Below are 19,892 nucleotides of genomic sequence, written 5' to 3'. Positions count from 1 at the left end.
ACAATTTTATTCAAAATAATTCAAATCAAACACGTTCGATCGAAATTCGATTTAAAGATTATAATTTGGGTATAAAATTAATCAATAATTAATGGCATTTGTTCTTAATCTGTGCAGATACAATGAACAAGTTTCCCCCCTAAACTTTAGCTACAAAACCCCAAAAATCTGAATCTAGTAAACAAGACACAAGAGTGCAGAAACTAGATTCTTGGCAGCATGGTGATATGAGCCATGTTGGTTGTGTGGGGATTGGTCTCCTTCAACTCTAACTTTAACTGCATAAAACAATATTAATTAATTATAATCTCAAATAAATTAAGGAATATAATTTAGTTTTAAAAGGCTTGGATGATTGAAGTTCAATGTATATGTTCATCAAACTGACTTAGATATAATATTGTTTTTGTTTCTCGTTTTATAATTAATTATAATGAAATTATAGGCTCGGGGACAGGGATTTCAGTTCGATGCATTGCATGGCTAACGACTAGGTGGAAGAAGATGAGAGAGAGAGAGAGAGAGAGAGAGAGAGAGAGAGAGAGAGAGAGGACGACAAAATTAATGCATAGATTTTTATTTTTATTGTTATTGTTCTTTTGTTGTTTGTTCTCACATAGTGGTGGTGGTAAGCAATTCTAATATGCCTCTTTCTAATTGAGAAAAGAAAACCCAAAAAAAAAAATGCTGTTTGAAATTGTAGCTTCATTGATTGCACTTGCTTTTGCCAATGGGGTCTTAGCTTAGTGGTAGAGCTTTCGTTATGCATGATAGTGGTATGCCTATATTTGTGGGAATACTCTTTTTCTCTTTCTAACTGTTGCGGAAAAAAAATAAAAAAATAGAGCACTTGCTTTTATATTAAAATTTTTGGTTTTCAATTTTCGGTTTCCTCCTCTATCTCCGTTAGAGATCTCGATAGCACAAACTGAAAAATAATGTCTTAACTAAATACAGTTATTAATCAAAAGTAATATTTTTTTTTAATCCGTTATTTTACGTACATCAACAGTTCACAGCCGTTATTGTATTAATAAAATACCAATAATGTCTCTATTTCGAGATGTGACTTTTGAGTAGAGTTTGGTATCTTTTAGGTCACGCATTGTCATTTCGTGGACGTCCCATGAAATTGGAACCACGCAATCCACAAGAAGTAGAAAAGAAAAAGAGAGGAAAAATTATTGAATAACTATGCCCCAAACCAGATGCTAGCTAGCACAAATCATGTGAGAAAGCCAATTGTCAAAAAAGCTGAAGCTGATGAGTGGCCTGAAAAAAATTGTAACTCCAAAGTGTAGGTCATCATCTGGGATCACGAGCTTCCCCATTGCTTTTGAAACACTTGGCTTCATCTGGTTGTTTCCTTGTTAGGGACGACACTACGTGGCAAACAGTCATTGGACAATTTAGAATTGTTATGGGAGTTGACAGTCAAAGCATTGATTAAGTTACAAAAGAAAAAGAAAAAAAAGGAAAAAACAATTTGGATTTTATATATGAATTCATGGGTTCTCTCATTTATGTGAATTATGGTTTTCTGTGCTAACCAAAAGAAGAAAGAAGAAATTATGATTTTTTGTTCATGGATGCCAAATTTAGAAAGGCTTCCACCATGATGTGTTCTTTGTGTACTGTTTGTGTGGTTATACTTATATAGGAGAGATTTAGTACAAATGGAATGTGACAAACAAAGAAAAATCTTCTTTTAGGTAACATATCACCTGGAAATTAATCACGCATATATATATATCCCAGATATTATTACCAAAATTACGAGCACTTGTCTTATATGGATATGCCCTAATAATATCTGATTTTAATTTCAGAATTTGACAATTTGTGGCTAAAAAATATGAGAGAGGAGAAAGGGATAGAGTATACTCGTTGCCTTATTTAAATTCATAACATTAGTAATAAAACCCTATTTTCCAACCATACTAATTGTCTTATACAAATTCATAAAACTAGAAAGAAACGCGCCACTAAACTAAAAGTTAAATGATTTAAACATCTTAGTAATGCATTTGAAAATGAAGGACGTTGTGACAATTACTACTCCGCTTTTAAATTACTCACTCTCATCCAGTATCTGTATTACTCATATCCATATAGAAAAATACTTCGCAACTAACATGTTCGGTAACCTAGGGCCCACCTCTACAATTATAAAAGTCAAGAGATGAGATTTTTTGTTCAATCAAGCACACTAACAACATCAAATAATCTAATTAATATTCTTAAAATAAATGTTGCTCTAATAACTTTAGCATTTCATAAGTCACTTATATTCATACGAAAGCCTCCACACCTTCCTTCAGTGCCACGCTGGAGGGAGGTGTTCTCTGCCCCTTTTCCACCCACCCTCTCCCCTTCATTTCCCTTATCTCCTCCTCCTCTCTCTTCCCTCTGAACCCCACAATTACGAGTTGATTTGTTTTTCCTTCCATGGCTTCCCATCCCTTCCTCCCCCCTTCTCGTCATCCCATCCCTCAGTTTTTTTTCCCTCGAATTACTTTTTTGCTTTGATTTTGTAAGGTTCTTGTGTTTTTGCATGTGTTTTGGTTTGGTTTCGGTTTAGTTTTTTTTGTAGATTCATGAGTTCCTGTATAATTCTATTCTAGATCTAGACTTTTCCCGAGGACTGACAATTAATTTTGGTCGACTTGGGTGATTTTGCTGGAACTTTTGTGTATCTTGGAGGTTGTTGAAGCAGCCACCATGCAACACCATTGTGGCCATGATTTAGTGTCACATCCCGGGATCGGCTCCGCCGTAACATGATATTGTCCGCTTTGGGCCCCCCTCTCTGTCCTTACGGTTTTGTTTTTGGGAACTACAAGCAACTTCCCAATGGGTCACCCATCTTGGGATTGCTCTAGCCCTAACTCGCTTCACTTCGGAGTTCCCATGACTCCGAAGCCAGTGAGCTACAAAAAGGCCTCGTTCTAGATGGAGGTGGACATGTACATATAAGGCACATCACCCCATCTCCGTTGGTCGATATGAGATGTTACAATTAGTTCCCGTTTTTGGCCCACATACACAGGGTTTTGGCTTCTGTTCAGAGTATAGAGTTACAATAATGGAAATTGCCGGTTTGTGTGGGTTTGAGTTTAGCCAGTATGGCGCTTCTTTGGATATCAAAGAGGATGTGAAGCAGTGGTCTTTTTTTTCTTTATTTGTTTTAGTTTATTACTCATTAGGAGTTTCTTGGTTTGTATTTTGCTTTCAACTGCGATACGAATCTACTGTATATATGCCGTTGCGCAGTGGATGTATATTGTTAGTTTGAGTACAAGTGCTTCTGGGTTGCTGAATTAGGGGTTTGAATATTTGTTGGTTTAGGCGTAATTCTCTCTAGATCAATTCATTTGGTCACTGAAAATGTTGTACCCATTTCGGCACTTTTGTGGATTTGTACTATGTTCTATTTCTTCAATAAATACTATCGATTTGTTTCAAAATATTCATACGAAACTGGTAATGAGAGCTTCATTAAAAGCGGTCGAGAAAATCCTAATTTCATTAATGCATTTTCGGAGGATCTATATCTTCTATTTACCCAAACATTATTTACCAAAATGATATCGTCCAGTAGTTTTTACAGACATGATCTTTCAGGGATCGGGAGATACTGTATCAGTGGCAGGGTTCCTTCTCCCGTTTGCTTATTCTCTTATGAATAAAATACTATTGTTATTCTCTCAAAAAAATGATACCGTCCAAATGACTAAGTCTAGATTGGTTATTGGGTTTCGACCATAACTTACAAAGAAAAATCATGTATGATCCAGTTTGTAACAATGAGACTCCCCAAAATATTGTGAGAGATGATATATAGAACAAATCATATAATAACTTGACAATATGGGATTCTTTGTTTGATTAACTCAAGCACACACTAACAACATTCAAAATTCTAATTAATTTATTAAAGTAACTATTATTTTAATAACTTTGTCATTTAAAAAAGTCACTAATGTTTATATGAAAATGGTATTGTGAGCTTCATTAACTGCCGATTAAGTTGATTTACAATCAAATAAGAATGGTCGAGAAAGTAATACTTCATATCGCTAATGCGTTTTCAGAATCTGAATATTTTATTTGGCCAATCATTATTCAATTTGATATAGTTTTATATCATCAAATGATACTTAATGGTTTTCATGAAAAATCAATGACATTTTAACCAATTTATACCTTTTTTTAAAGTCAATATATATATATATATATTTATAAGTGGTATTTAGCCAAACTAAAGAGTCTCAAAAGTGGTATTTAGCAACTAATGAATATTTGTGTAAAACCCCCTCCCCCAATCGCTTATACTAAAAAAAAACCTTAAATAAATATGCATATTTGTCAAATTCAAGTTAGTGAATTATGAAATGAAAAATTTCGTAAGAAAGTAAATGCTATCGCAAGGTATCCACGTGTATACAGACTGTTGCGTCGAATCATTGATTGATATAGATTCTATAGTGAATCACGTTTTAATATATGGTTAGAAATCTTGAAAGCATGCGAACTAACGGAAACAAAACTCTATTAAGAAACCCCTTGATTAGAGGAGATTAATTACATATTTGGATGCTTGTAGAGAACATATGATTGGCGTTCAAGCTTGTAAAGTCCTCTTTGAAGTCATTGTCCAACCCATGAAGTTACAAAAAAAGTAATAAATATTTCCTCTTAGAAATAATATCAAAATTGTTATAGCCATTTTCTATATTGTCTCTAAAAATATGACAAAACATCAGTTACTTGTATTGCAGTATTTTCTTATACCCACATTGTCATAATCAATATTAACTATTCCTTCCTGAAGTGAATATTAACTATTCTTTCAGTTGGAACCTAATGTATATAAATATGATTAAGTTTGTAGCTAAAACATAAAAAAGAAACAGAAATAGATGAAGATTTTTTTTATTTTATAATTCTTTTGGAAACAGAAAATGAAGGGAAGAGAGAGGAAATAGAAAAGAAACACATGATTCCATAAATGAAAGTAGAAACTGTTTTTTGGACCTTTCCATCTGTTCTTTTCTTTTTATTTCATAGGAAAAAAAAGACACATTTTGTTAAACTTTTCTCAAGACCTCACTTTCACTATCTGTCTTCCTTTCTATCTCTCTCTTCAAGATGGCCTTGAAAGCCTACCCATAATTTTCTCTCTCTCTCTCTCTCTCTCTCTCTCTACCAAGAAACTTGAGCTTTTCTCTTTCTCTATCCAGTACAAGATATAAATATATGCATAAAATATATAGGTTTTGTGGCTTTCTTTAAACTCCTCTGAGATCTACTGCTTGTGTAGGACTTTAGATTAGAAGATAGAGATTGGCAGAGAAACTGAAACAAACAATATAAGTGAAAGGGAGAGCTCAGAGGAAGGTAAGGTAAGTTAGCATTTCGAAAACCCTAAAACTCGTACCCCCCTAGACCAACTTTTTGTGCTTTTGACTTGTTGATTAATTGATTTAACCCAATATTTATCATCTTCCTCGGTATTTGTATAAACGGGCTTTCGGGTTTTGCTTGTCTGGGTGCCTCAGATCCATGGCGATGGATTCTGATATTCTTCTCATCGTACTGGGATTCTAGGGTTTTGGGCTGTTTTTCAACTGTAGAGTTATTGTAATTTTAAAATTTTATGTGCATGTTGCTTCTGTTTAGGATTGTTTTTCTTTTTTAGTGCTGGCAAAGATCTGAAATGGGTTTGGAGCTTGGTTTTTGCATTTCTGCTGGAATATAAAGTTTGGAATTTGATTGGTTGCTATTAGATTCTTGTCATGGTAATTTTAATTATTCTGTGTGCTAGTTTTGCTCTTGCTCAAATTTTGGGAAAAGCATTTTTTTTCTGGAGGGATTAAGTCATGGTTAATTTTCTTACTTAATGGTGTAAATGATACTGTTGGGTCACTCTTATTGCTCTCATAAAATTTTGACTTGGTCATAAAAATAGGTTGTCAAGATGTATTGATGTTGATATTTACCCTCTTTTTTTTTTGGGTGCATCAAGCTAATGTGATTTTCTGAATCAGGATTGGACGTCAAAGGCAGGGTAGCAAGTGATTGGAGTGGTTGAAGTTTTTTTAATGGATGGAGTTGAGAGTCTCTGTTAGTTGTGCTCTGTAATTTTAGTAATTGGCTCGAAGTTTTACAATGATTGGATGGACCAATCTACTTATGTTCAGGAGATAAAGATTAAATTTAGGGTAAATAGTTTACCCTACAATGACATCCAATTGGATATGATTGGAAGCATCAGATTACTATCAGTTAGTGCTTGAAGTTGGATCATGTAGTAGTCATGTTGAGAAGTTAGGTTGATCTGCGCAAGTGTTGGAATAGCCTGCGCGACTCACCTTTCAGGACCTTCATTGGATGTACTTTCGTTTACCTATTTATGTTCTCCAAAGATGGTAAACTAGGTTCATGTACCTATTAGGACACTGATGCGCTGGAAACATATTTACCTGGCCTCCTGCTCTAGTTCTTTATGCCTTTGTTCATTCCTTTTCTTTTATTGCCCCCTAAGTTCTAGGTCCTTTCTCCTGTTGTGAGCTTGTCTCTCTTGTTTCTCTCCCGTCTTTAAAGTACCCATATTTCCTTTCCTTCTGAAGCGGTGGTTCGCTCAGTTCGTGAGTCTAGTTTTGTTAAATAGTTCAGGAAGGCCCTCCATAATTGTTATTAGTAAGACAGATCCATTGTATCCAAAAAAATCATTGCACTGGAAATTTCGTTTGTCCGAGAGTCAATGGCTAATTCGGAATCTGCTAATCCTAGTGCTAACAATATGTTGGGTGTTCTACATCGGTTGCTTCCTGTTGTTGGACCGGCGCTTCTGATTTCAGTTGGATATCTTGACCCTGGAAAGTGGGCGGCAACTGCTGAAGCAGGTGCCCGTTTTGGCTCTGACCTGGCAGCATTGATGCTTATTTTCAATTTTGCAGCTATTTTATGTCACTATCTGTCAGCTCGGATTGGTGTAGTCACCGGAAGAGATCTTGCGCAGGTATTAATTCTCTCATGCAGGGTTTTATTAATGCATGGTTAGTTGTGGAGGTGCTGTGTGCTTACTCTGTTCACATTCATGCTTTTGAGCTGCGTCCTAACCAGGATACCCCTTCTTTTCGCATGTTGTTTTATTTGAATTACTATGTAGTTGGCTGTTTGATCTCTCTCTCTCTCTCTCTTACTTGTACAGAGACAGTTGCATGCACGCGTGCTTCTTATTAAGCTGCCAAGTGTTAACACTTTTTTCTTTTCTTAAATTTTGTTTATGTCAAAAGATATGCAGTGAGGAGTATGACAAAGGCACGTGCATATTCTTAGGAGTTCAAACAGAGGTTTCTGTGATTCTGTCGGACCTTACCATGGTGATTTCTCTATCCTCATCGACTTATTCATTTGCCCCCAATTTGTCTGAACTATGTTGTGCTGTGGCATAAGTGATGATCTGCAGTATCATTGTTGAAACTAGATTTGTTATATGTGTGACATATGATTGCACTTATTTTACTAGATCCTCGGTATTGCACATGGACTTAATCTTCTGTTTGGGTGGGACTTGTTCACTTGCGTGTTTTTGACTGCTGTTAATGCTGTTTTGTACCCTCTTTTTTCCACCCTCCTGGTAAGTTCTGTTACTTGCACTTATTCCTTTATAGTCTTGCATTTGCAATATTTATTACTAAAATACTGAGTACCCATTTCAGGAGACTTGCAAGGCGCAGGTCCTGTGTGTATGCATTGCAGGATTTATACAGCTTTCCTTCGTTCTTGGAGTAATTATCAGTCAACCAGAAATGTCATTTTCCATGAATGGGATGCTAACAAAGCTGAGTGGGGAGAGTGCCTTTGCATTGATGAGTCTTCTTGGAGCAAGTATAATGCCTCACAGTTTCTATCTTCATTCTTCGATTGTGCAGGTATCTGTGCTTCTCACGCTCCCTGTTTTCTGCCTCTGCAATTACGTTTCACATCCATGCGTACATTGTTGAACATGAGCTTATGCATGTATTCGTATCTTTGTTGTATATATATTATATATGTTGGTTCTTTTACAGGCGGTCAACTATTGGCCGCATCTGCTATTTGTTGTATTATATATGTCTGCCTGTGCATCTTTGGTTTACAGAGTTGCTTATTGCATCTTGAGTTCATATGGGAGATTTTGTTTTAACATAAATCCTTGTGAACGCTTCTTCTGTCTGATGTATCATGAATCTCAACAGTTAGACGTATTTAGATATACATTCAATGCATGTGTTTTCTTGTTTCTCAATCTGACATTCCTTTTAGGACATGTTGCTGAGTCATCTCTAGTTTAAAAGAACCTTTTAACATACTAATTTGATTAAGAAGGTTAGATGGTTTTCAATGGTCACTGCAGTTCGATAGAGATCACTGAGGTCGCACTCAAATTTCTACTTCCTTTCTAAATAGAAAAAAAGATTTTCATTAACGGGAGCATTGAGATTTTCTTGTTGGAGTAGGGAGTCCAATAATTATCAATTTTAATTTGTACATCAACTAATGTGCTTGTATCACTAAGTTCTGTCCCCTCCTGTCCATCCTGTTTGTAAACCCCTTGAATAATGTTTTGATTTGTGTGAACGGTCAATTCTCTGAAACTCAATTGTCCTAATTTTGCAGCAGTATCAGTGTCAGCCAACTGTTTCCAGGGATGCTTTGTGTCATCACCATTTAGTTGCCATCTTGTGCATCTTTAGTGGTATTTATCTGGTGAATTATGCCCTTATGACCTCAGCGGAGAATGAATACTCAGGCCTTGGTTTGCTTACATTTCAGGATGTAATGTCACTAATCGGACAGGTTACAATTCTTCCCATGATTAGTTTGTGATGAATTCTATTTTTTTGACAACCGTTGAATATTATGCAGCATACTGAGCCAAGTTGATTTTCTTTTCAAATTACACAGGTCTTTTGGGGTCCAATAGTATCTGGTGCCTTCCTGCTGGTTCTCTTTATTTCAAATCAAATCACAACATTAAGCTGGAGTCTGGGTGGACAAGTAGTTTTGAATGATTTTTTGAAATTAGACCTTCCTGGTTGGCTTCATTGTGCCACAATCAGAATTATTGCCATTGTTCCAGCACTTTATTTTGTTTGGAGTTCAGGAGCTGAAGGGATGTATCAACTTCTTATATTCACACAAGTGTTGGCAGCTCTGCTACTGCCATCTTCTGTGATCCCTCTTTTTCGAATTGCTGCTTCAAGACCAATAATGGGTGTCCATAAAGTTTCTCAATTTGTAGAATTTTTATCCCTGATTACACTAATTGGGATGCTTGGATTGAAAATCATATTTGTAGTAGAAGTGATTGTTGGGAATAGTGATTGGGTTAACAATTTGAGGTCGAATGCCGGGAGTAGTATGTCTATTCCTTGTGTACTTCTACTCACTGCTTGTGCAACATTTTGTTTGATGATTTGGCTGGCAGCTACCCCATTAAAATCTGCAAGTGTAAGATTAGAGGCTCAGGTGTGGAACTGGGATCTGCCTGTGGGTTCACCTGTTTCAATAACAAAGAAAGAGGAGATCACTGAACCTAGATATCATAGAGAGGTAATTGTCCAGAAGCATGAACCATCACCATCATTTGGGAGGGCTTTGGATAGTGATTCAGAAGTAGCGAGGTTTGATCTTGATCTGCCTGAAACTATCACAGAGCCTGTTCAGGAGCTTCACCTAACTACTGTAGTGGAAAATGGTTCTCATATTACTTTTCCTCGCTCCCCTAAATGCCATATGGAGGGATCCACATCTACAGTGGAGTCAACTCCAGTCTCAACTGTGGTTAATGAGGTTTCTGATGTTACAATGGAGGGCACCAGTGCACTGAAGATTGAATCAACAGAGCAAATTGAAAAGACTGTTGGAGTTGAAGGAGTTGAAGGAGACTTGCCAAATGAAAAAGATGATGATGAGGGAGATACCTGGGAGCCTGAAGATTCATTGAAAGGGGTTTCTGAGAGCACTGCTCCATTGACATCGGAGGGTCCAGCATCATTTAGGAGTCTAAGTGGAAAAGGTGATGAAGGGGGGAGTAGTGCTGGTAGCCTTTCAAGATTAGCAGGGTTGGGGCGTGCTGCGAGACGTCAACTAGCTGCAGTACTTGATGAATTTTGGGGACAACTCTATGATTTCCATGGGAATGTAATTCAAGAAGCAAAGGCTAAGAAACTGGATCTTTTGTTGGGGTTAGATTCAAAGGCTGCAACCTCCTCGTTGAAAGTTGATAATAGTGCAAACGAACTTTCAGGATATTTTCCATCTGCAGGAGGCAGAGGATCTGATCCCATTATCAACTCAAGTTTATATGACTCTCCGAAGCAGCAGAGGGTGCAAAGCAGTTTAGAGTCATATGGGGTCCAAAGGGGATCTTCCTCATTGTTGCCCAGCCGCATGCAGTTGTTGGATGCCTATGTACAAAATTCAAGCCGCAGTGTTATTGACTCGGGTGAGAGGCGCTATTCAAGTGTGCGCAGTCTCCCATCTTCTGAGAGTTGGGACTCCCAGCCAGCCACAATACATGGTTATCAGCTCTCATATCTCAATCGAATTGCAAAGGACAGAGGTTTTGATAATTTGAACGGTCAAATGGAGTCACCAGCCCTAACATCCGCTTCTTCATTGGGTGCTGCAAACTACAGAGATTCACTTGCATTTACCATGGGGCAGAAGTTACAAAATGGGTTAGGCTCTGGTCAGGCCTCCAGTTTCCAAAATCTTACAGTATCTAGAAATAGTCCGTTGCAATCTGAAAGACCGTATTATGATCTGCGCCCTTCTGGAATTGCTGAGAATGTGGTAAGTCCAGCAAATGCAAAGAAATACCATAGTTTACCAGACATTCACCGGGATCTTTACATGCCGGAGAAAAGTGCCAACTGGGAAATTCCTGTGGGGTATGGATCATCTACTGGGATAACAAATTATGAATCATCCTTGTATTCAAATTCTGGAGCACGAACAGGAGCTCCTTTGGCATTCGATCAACTCTCTCCATCACAAGTCTACAGAGATGCTTTTTCATCACAGCAAAATTCTAGTTTTAACACTGGATCCCTCTGGTCTAGACAGCCTTTTGAGCAATTTGGTGTAGCTGATAATAATCGTACTATTGGGAGTGGAGGATTTGGTTATCGGGCAGGTTCTGTAAGTCAAGAAGCTACTTCAGTTGCAGATTCAGAGGCCAAGCTTCTTCAGTCTTTCAGGCATTGCATTGTGAAACTTTTGAAATTGGAAGGATCTGACTGGTTGTTTACGCAGAATGATGGCGTTGATGAGGATCTAATTGATCGCGTGGCTGCAAGGGAGAAATTTCTTTATGAAGCTGAAACTAGAGAGATGAATCGAACAGTTCACATGGGTGAGCCTCAGTACCATTCTTCTGATAGGAAGTCTGTTTCTGCAATGAAGAATAATGATGCAAATTGCACCTCTTTTATGGTTCCTACTTGTGGGGAGGGTTGTATTTGGAGATCAGATTTGATAGTAAGCTTTGGGGTCTGGTGTATCCATCGTATTCTTGATTTGTCACTCATGGAAAGCCGGCCAGAGCTATGGGGGAAATATACCTACGTCCTCAACCGACTTCAGGTAAACACTGAAAAACTTCTGTCTATTAAGATACATTTCTGTGACTCCAATTTTTGCAAGGAAATTATGGTCTCTTCTGTAAGATTGTCATCTTGGTTACCATATGTCAACCAAGCAGAAAATAGTTATGCTTCACCATGGGTTTGACTAGGCAGTATATCTACCTTGAGACTTGATCAAACTGCTAGAAGGTTTTGATTGTTTATTTTACTGTTGGCATTTTTGCTCCATTTGTTGCATTAAATGAGTTTCTGCACTTTATTGGCTTTCATGATTACCCTGGGAACTCAAATTTGTTGAAAGAAACAAAGTAGATGAAAAGAGAAGAGAAAGATGAACAGGGGAGAGGAGGAAGTTGGCTAGGCTTTTCTATTTTACATTATTGAATATCTAAATCTTAATTAAAGTGTTTCTTTAAGGCCTATTTATGGAGGCCTGTCCAAGTCAAACAAGAAACAAAACCAAATCAAACCACAGCATGAATAGAATCCTAGAATAGTCCAAAGTTCCTAAGCCAATTAAGTAAACATCAAATAGACTAAATTGACTCTAACACTCCCCTGTAGCTGGGTCAAACATGCCTTGGACACAACACAGAAAAACAACCTTTGTTACATGAAAACTGAATGCTCTGTCAAGTACTTCAATTCTTTCTTAGCACGCCAAAAGATTTTCATAATATGAGCCCAATTTTCTTGAAAAAAGAACAAGGAAACTGGCACTCATCTTCAACACCCAAAGATGAAACACCACCATCAGCGAGGGTGGCTATAATTTGGACCCTCTAGAGCTCCACTATAAATTGAAACCCAACACACTTGCCTAAACTGGAACTTGGGTAGAAGACACTGCAATTTCCTGCCACCAAACCACTTCACCACACACCACTGCTGGATTCACATCTAGGATCACACTAACTCAACAGTACTTCCCTTTATAGGAATTGTGACAACAGTTGTTTATACTCTTGACACTCATCTTCACGTAGGGCTTCACCATCACTGGACACTTTTTGATTCTGTGGAAAAGAAATAAAGTAGATGGAAAGAGAAGAAAGAAAGAAGGGAGAAGATGAGAAATAAGACCTTTTTATAGTCTACATTTAACTTGGGGCTTGTGCTCAAATAGCCCTTTTTCACAACTTTTATTCTATAATTGCCCGTACAGTGTCTCTTTCTTGTCCCTATAGTTCCCTCTTTGTTGTACCTATAGTGTCTCTTTAATGCAAGGGGGGCTATTTTAGAATAGAACTTGTAAAAAAGGGCTATTTTAGCCAATTTCACTTTATTTCTTTAATTCTTTTGTCAGGCTAGTCTACCTTATCCGGTAGCAAAATCCTAATGAAAGATTGCATCAAGGGGTATTTATAGAGGCCAATCCAAGTCAAACAAGGAAACTAACATCAAATCAAATCACACCATAAATAGAATCTTAGGGTAATGGAAAACTCCCAAAATAATATAGGAAAGTGAATAAAACTGACTATATTAACTCTAAACAAAATTATTCATCAATAGTTCTGTTACTTTCCTTAATTTACAGGACAACATTTTTTGGTCATGAATAGGCAATTTTTTTGTATTGAAAAGCAGGTAATTGTTTTCTTTGTTAGTGTGTAGGATGATTCTTCTGGCAGTAATATTTGTTACTGCTTTTGCACTTATGGGCCTTCACTTTAGGCAACTAAAATATTAGTTAACTTATAAGTTTGTCCTCCACTGTTCAGTCTCAAAAACATTCATTTTGGTAACCTACTATCTTTTCATGTATGTTGAACCTTGAGTGCTTTGTATTCTACACAGAATGCTTTCTACATGAGCACTGTTTTTTGCTGCCTAGTGCAAGATGAGAATTATGCATGATAAGCTTTTATCATTCCCGTGACTCTCGGAAGAACTTTGGCCAAGTTATATGTGAAATATAGTGTTTTTCTATTGGTGAATTTAGAAGAAATTTTCTCCTTGCATTGCAGTAATGCTACTTCTGTATACAAGTAGATTATCTTCATATATATATATATATATATATTTATTTATTTCCAAAGCTTCTAAATCAGTGATGTTAATGGCTCTGTATCCTGTTGATGTCAGGGGATTATTGATTCAGCATTTTCAAAGCCTCGCACTCCAATGTCGCCATGCTTCTGCCTTCAAATTCCTGCAGTACACCAGCTGAAGTCGAGTCCATCTTTTTCAAATGGAATACCCCCTGCTGCAAAACCAGCCAGGGGAAAATGCACAACGGCAGTAACGCTTCTAGACATAATCAAGGATGTGGAGATTGCAATATCTTGTCGTAAGGGCCGAACGGGGACAGCAGCTGGCGATGTAGCTTTCCCGAAGGGAAAAGAAAATCTGGCGTCTGTACTCAAACGCTACAAGCGTCGATTAACCAACAAAACTGCTGGCACTCACGAGGGTCCTGGTTCACGCAAGGTTCAGGCATCTGCTCCTTATGGGTCATAGCTTTCACAGACAAACACAGTATGTCTCAACTGGGTTATTGAGCTGTTTGATTTTGGAAAACGGCTCATCTTCTGGATCAAAACCCTCAGTTAAGGCATAATTTCTCTCAGTGTATCAAAAGCCATTGCTGCAATTTGTATTTCCTTGTATGTTAACATATACATAGGTAAGAATTGCTGGATCTGTAATTGCAGCATTATCAAAGAAAATGGGTAGAAGGTTGAAAATTGGTTATTTTGCAATTCTTGTGTTGCTTGCTTGCTTCTGTTACTTGTTCTAATAAGATGGAAAGTTGAAAAATAACAGGTGTGGGTGCCTCTATCCAAAGCTGTATGCTCCTTTTGGAGATTTTTGAGTCCCAAGTGTTTTGGATAATCTTTTTCCATTGCACTTTGTTTCCAACCCCAATGTTTCCAACCCAATGCTGTGGTCTGGGCCATCGTGCGGAGAAAGACTTCCATGAAACTGGAATAACACTATTTTGCTATCTTCTACTAATAACATTATGATATGCGTGATAACACATCTACATGTTATAACATTATTGGTTGGAGATAGCAAAACAGTCCCTATTGCAATTAAGTTTTTTCCCATGGTGAGGGTGGTGTTTGACATCAAAGAAATGAACAATATCTATCAAATATTGGAGAACGAAAGTTAATTGGGAATTTGAAGCAGGTTGTCTGTCTCTATCAGCAACAAACAACCAAGAAAACCAAAAGTTGGTTTAAATCCCACCTTTAAACAAAATACCCACTTATATGTATGTGTGTGTATATATATATATATATTTATATAGTTGCCTTGGTTGAGGCACTCTCAGATGGGCTTCTATATAGTATTGCAGGTGGATGGAACCCAAATTTGTCAGAAAATAAATTCAATGGACAAATTAAGAGTGACCATAAAGTTGAGTGAAAAAGCCATATATATATATAATATTTGTATATTGTATAACCTCAACTTAATGAGTGGATTACATGTTTCTCAGTTTGTTTCCTCTAACGTGACGTGGCCCCAAATTTCCCCACCTATTATGCTAAGTTGCTTTCCGTATCCACGGTCAGATTTATGACACGTGGAGGGCTTACAGACCTCCTCAGCTCAACCGAGTGCCTGGTTGGACAATACATGTCATGGTCTAACAATTCCTCATCATCTCTCTCTCTCTCTGTGGTCTTTTGTGGTATTTTCCAGAGTTCACAGGCTCCAGGCAGGTATATTTGCTTGCTTTTGCTTTGTTTGGAAAATCAAGGCACACCCAACACCACCACCAAGACACACCCAAGAGGTAAGTCCCTGTGGTTTTGCTGCTTAGGTCTATACAAGTATTAACAGACAGTGAGACAGAGATAGTGGATGTTTGATGAGATTTAATTTATGGTCCATAACTTGTACACCCAAAAACAATTTAAGGGTTCATATTTAAGGTCCTGTTAGTACTTGGTCTGGAAATAAACAGTTCGAAATAATGATTGTATAAAAGCAGTTACGGGCTTTCATCTAAGGTCCTGTGTTCGAATCCCTCCTCAATATCGTTGTATAAAAGAAAGTTAATTGCATCACACTGAAAGTAAAATGGGATTTTAGACTGAAAATGGAAGAAAGAAAAGGTTTAATTTTATTTATTTTCATTGACTTTAAATCTATCTCTGGGTTTGTGATGTTGCAGTGCAGACATTTCTTTGGCTGAAAATCAAAATGGGATATGTTGTGGTGGTATCAGTTCCTGTGATATTGTTCATCGTGATTATAGCCCTTGCTTTTTACCTCATTGGTAGGGCAACCGGCCGAAGGGAAGCTTTCTCTGCTCCACAGCATTTTGGGCCTCCAGTGCCTCCTCCACTACAGGCCCAGGAAAAGTCCGACCACGTCTGAAAAATCCTGAGAGTAAAAATTGTGTGCCTGCTGTTGTAAGAAAAGAAACCGTCAAATGTATAAATAATTACTTGTATGCATAAAACAATTGATTTGTATAACTTTGAAAAATAAATAGTGAGTTTGTTGTGAAAATACATAGCGACAATGCATGCATCCATCAGACAAATACACAACAGAATGCACGATATTAATAACAGCATCACAATAGTTTTTCAAATTGAATAGTTCAATTTGAACTGGAATTTTACTTATAATGATACGGTTTAATAGTTTCAGTTTATTGACATGTGAGTCTTATGGTTAGCCTATTGTAATTTAGTAGAGGGTTCCTCACACAACACCTTCTATTGCAATTGCAACGAATTAAACAATATCATTACAAGTGAGATTTTATAGTTTTAGTTCAATTTCATGTTGATGATAACCATTACAAATGCTTTAAGAAAAGAAAAAAAAACGTGATCTTAGTTTGGAGGAAAATGTGTATTGGCCAGAGGAAAGGCCCCTTATGTTGCATGGTGAATTGATGATTTAGTTGCACCTCTTTCTGCAAACTAATGAAACTCTCTTCAAATAATGCATTGAATTTTTTCTTTTATCAATTAATTGAGAATGAGAAGATTCGAGTCTGGGATCTCTTCTAACGTCGGGAAAATAAGTACTACTAAATTGAGAGCTAGTTGATAACAATACTACGATAATTAAACGTGCAAGTTTCATAATAGTATGTTATGAAGGTCAAAACTGATAATTAATTGGGTCCATGGAAATTTCTATTTGCAACAAAGAACCAAGAAAGCCATATATGTTTTAAATAGCCCCCTCTTTTAGAGAAACCAAAGTAGCAAACAATTTCCATATAAACAATATACAATGCAGATGAAGCAAGTAAAGGCAGATGACAGCATAGTGTGAGTAATGAGATTTCTTCCACTTTCTGAGTTTGCAAGTCTCCAGTATCCACCGTCGGATCGATGACACGTGTTGATATCAGCTCACCTGGGACCAAGTTTATCAATTTTGTTTCTACTCAAACTCATTACAAAGCTTGGTCTATAAAATCAAGGCTCAAGACAAATAGAAAGAGGTAACAACTAGGTAGCTGCATATGATTTACACCATTTTATTTGAGTTTTCTGGTAATACGTTGATCCAATTGGTGCTTATCCTCGAACCTAAGACATGTTGATCTTTAGTTGTGTCACAAAGTCAACAAATTTATGAAACCGGATTTTATTCTTTATTAAATTTCCTTAATTCAAGTAGCATGGCTTTGACCTCATCAAAATTCTAAAATGGGATGTTGCATTGTGATGGTATCAGTTCCAGTGGTATAGCGTTGCTCTTGATCCTGGCTCGGGCTTTTTACATGTGGGGTTGGGCCATGCTGAATTATGGGCCTCCAGCACCTTAAGCCTAGCCACCTGCTCAGGTTTATTATTCTATTCTTTTTTTCGCCTTTTCTTTTCGGTGTGGATATGTTAATAATACCCTTTCAAATAAAAAAGTTTAGTAGCAGACATAGATTTATTTACGATCTACAGTATTATTTTGGGGGTTTCACTAAAACACCCAAAATATGAGCTGAAATTATAAAAAAATCTAACACCCAAAATAATTTATAAACACACCTAAAACCTATCATTACGCACACTCAAAACCCATTTATAAACACACCCAAAAAATATACAATTGTTGATTTTGGGTGTGTTTCTATGTTTAAATAGTGTTTGAGTTTTTTTATAAATACATGTCTAGGATTGGGTTTATTTATAAATTTGTATATTATTTTTAATGTTTACTTAATTTAATCAATTTTTTTTTAAAAACTGTTATTAGCACTCCAAAAAAGTCTTCCGGTTTTTTATTATTACAAATGTTTATTAAGGTGTTTGGTAAGAAGGCTCAATTTGACCACCGTTGAGATCTGCTGAGGCTGCACCAACCCAAAAGGTTAGATAAGAAAAATAAAAATAAAAATATTTTTTTTAAAAAAACACACAATTTCATTCTTTTTATTTACCAAAAAAATTATAAAAAATCATATCCAATCAAATTAGGAACAAAATTGGTTGGATGAATTCTAATTATTGGCAGTGACCACCTGTTTTAGGTTGCCTGAACAGATGGAGCATACCGAAGTGCTGGTAGACAAGAAGATCATGGCATTTATAAATACATATGAAACATTTAGGTGAACAATTTCCAAATCGAACTGAACCAGACGGCGATACAACAACATGTGCATGGACAGCCTTAAACAGAAGTTAGGTATATATATATTTATTAAGTGCATGATGAACAAACAAACCAGTAGTCCAACACTATATATATAGTCACGTGCTGTCATCTAGTTTCTTCCTTTGGTTTCAAAGTGTAGAAGGGGAGAGAGTGGAGAGTGTTAGGCCAAGTCACGTGACCCATCATGAGTCGGCATTTCTCTTTTCTCTTGGAGTTTGGTAGGCAATAGGAAATATGTATTTTTCGTGAAAATTCCGTCATCCTCACATCAACCCTAACGCGTTGCATACCTTGATTCCATTAAAAAAATGTGTGGTGGTAAGTGGGAGGGGAACCTCTGGTATGATGCATGCTTTGCTATGGGGTTTGGTTTTGGTTTTGGTAGGTGGGGATGTATGGCGTGGAATCCAGCTTTTAGGGTTTTTTTTTCTTTCTCTTTCCTATTTATTTTCTTGCACGAACAATTCATATAACTCTTGAGAGAGATCTGAAATGATGAGGATAAAAATAGTACTTGCAATGATGTGATCCTCAAAGTTAATTCTAATTCAAAATTCGGCGTACTCTGTTACAGAATGTATGTATAACTTAATTTTTTGATGTTACATATTTTATAATCGGGATTGATAATTACTTTGATCGTCATGTCTACAAAGATACCTCTCATTTGAACTTGTCAGAAGTTACTTACTCATGAATAATAATTGACAAATTGGAGAGCCTATGGCCTACACGCATAAAAATTCTAAAGTTAATTTAGTTACATCATTGTGGCATATTCATGGGGAAAGCTCCAAAAAGCATAAAAGTGAAGAATAATGTTCATGGCGGTTGATACAAAATGATCCCCAAAAGATTAGGCCTTGGGGATGTTCTCTTACATTTGTATATATATAACCAGGGATTTATATATATATAAACAAAATTGTGGGTGCCCGAGATTATCAAGTAAAACAAAAACTCATACAGTTTTTTTTCCTTTTTTCTTGAAAGCATATATTTAAAACATGTTCCATTTAAAATAAGACAAAACCATGTAGCTTATATTATTTTTATTATTATACAAGAAGGGTTTTTAAAAAAAAAAAATTGGAAAAAGTATTTTTACTGCGAATTTTATATGGCTCATGCTTGAATTGGATCGGATCTGGTTGAAGAATTATCCCAAGTCAAAACACACAGCACATGATCCCATCCTGTGAAAGTGGTCCGCGGCTTTCAGTTGCATCGCAGCCTCAATTTTATATTCTTGTTTCTTCTTCTTCACCTACGTAGCTATGAAATCAAAGGAAAGGAAAAGAAAATCAAAGTGGAGGTTGGTGGTGGCATGCAGCAAGACTTGTTAGCTCAAAAAGCCCCTAGCTTTCAAAGGGTCAAACCTCAAAAGATCTCTCTCTCATCTTTATCCACAACAACCCAAAAAAGATTATGATTTGAAAATCTATGTCTCCGCGTAATCAGTGAATGTGATATAAATAGTTTTTATAATTATAATCTTTATTTCGGAGTGCTAAAGAAAATCGATATGTGAATTAATTATATGTTGCGTATGCAGCAGCCTAGTCTTTGTACATAATTAGTCTAGTATTAGGTGAAGTTAACTTTATTTTTCCTTTGTTTGGTGGTCATTAGCTTCATCGGCTTCTGTACCCACTAGCAAGGGAA

General features: G+C 36.6%; 1 protein-coding gene across 3 annotated transcripts; it reads left to right on the top strand.

Moving 5' to 3' along the window:
- The first annotated feature begins 5,083 nt into the window (after window positions 1-5,083).
- Window positions 5,084-14,347, top strand: EIN2 (NRAMP metal ion transporter family protein). Of its 3 annotated transcripts, none has more exons than XM_008245728.3 (8): window positions 5,084-5,405; window positions 6,051-7,024; window positions 7,302-7,388; window positions 7,535-7,645; window positions 7,728-7,940; window positions 8,668-8,847; window positions 8,956-11,640; window positions 13,731-14,347. In XM_008245728.3, exons 2-8 carry the CDS (start codon window positions 6,767-6,769, stop codon window positions 14,103-14,105), a joined length of 3,909 nt encoding a protein of 1,302 aa, XP_008243950.2. In that variant the 5' UTR covers window positions 5,084-5,405; window positions 6,051-6,766; the 3' UTR covers window positions 14,106-14,347. The 3 variants fall into 3 exon arrangements, with proteins under 3 accessions (XP_008243950.2, XP_008243952.2, XP_008243951.2); XM_008245730.3 differs by having other exon boundaries at window positions 5,092-5,405; window positions 8,671-8,847; XM_008245729.2 differs by having other exon boundaries at window positions 5,262-5,400.
- The last annotated feature ends 5,545 nt before the right edge of the window (window positions 14,348-19,892 follow it).

This window comes from Prunus mume, linkage group LG1 (genome assembly GCF_029339155.1).
Source record: "Prunus mume cultivar Tortuosa linkage group LG1, ASM2933915v1, whole genome shotgun sequence".
Classification (NCBI taxonomy): domain Eukaryota; kingdom Viridiplantae; phylum Streptophyta; class Magnoliopsida; order Rosales; family Rosaceae; genus Prunus; species Prunus mume.
Note: the sequence above shows the minus strand (reverse complement) of the source record. Positions and strands in the feature narration are given on the sequence as shown.

Excerpts from the sequence above, each read along its gene's own strand:
- EIN2 (XM_008245728.3), top strand. The coding sequence starts at position 6,767 with ATGGCTAATTCGGAATCTGCTAATCCTAGTGCTAACAATATGTTGGGT. Across the intron at positions 7,389-7,534 it reads TTCTGTCGGACCTTACCATG|ATCCTCGGTATTGCACATGG; the intron begins GTGATTTCTCTA and ends TTATTTTACTAG. Across the intron at positions 7,646-7,727 it reads CTCTTTTTTCCACCCTCCTG|GAGACTTGCAAGGCGCAGGT; the intron begins GTAAGTTCTGTT and ends TACCCATTTCAG.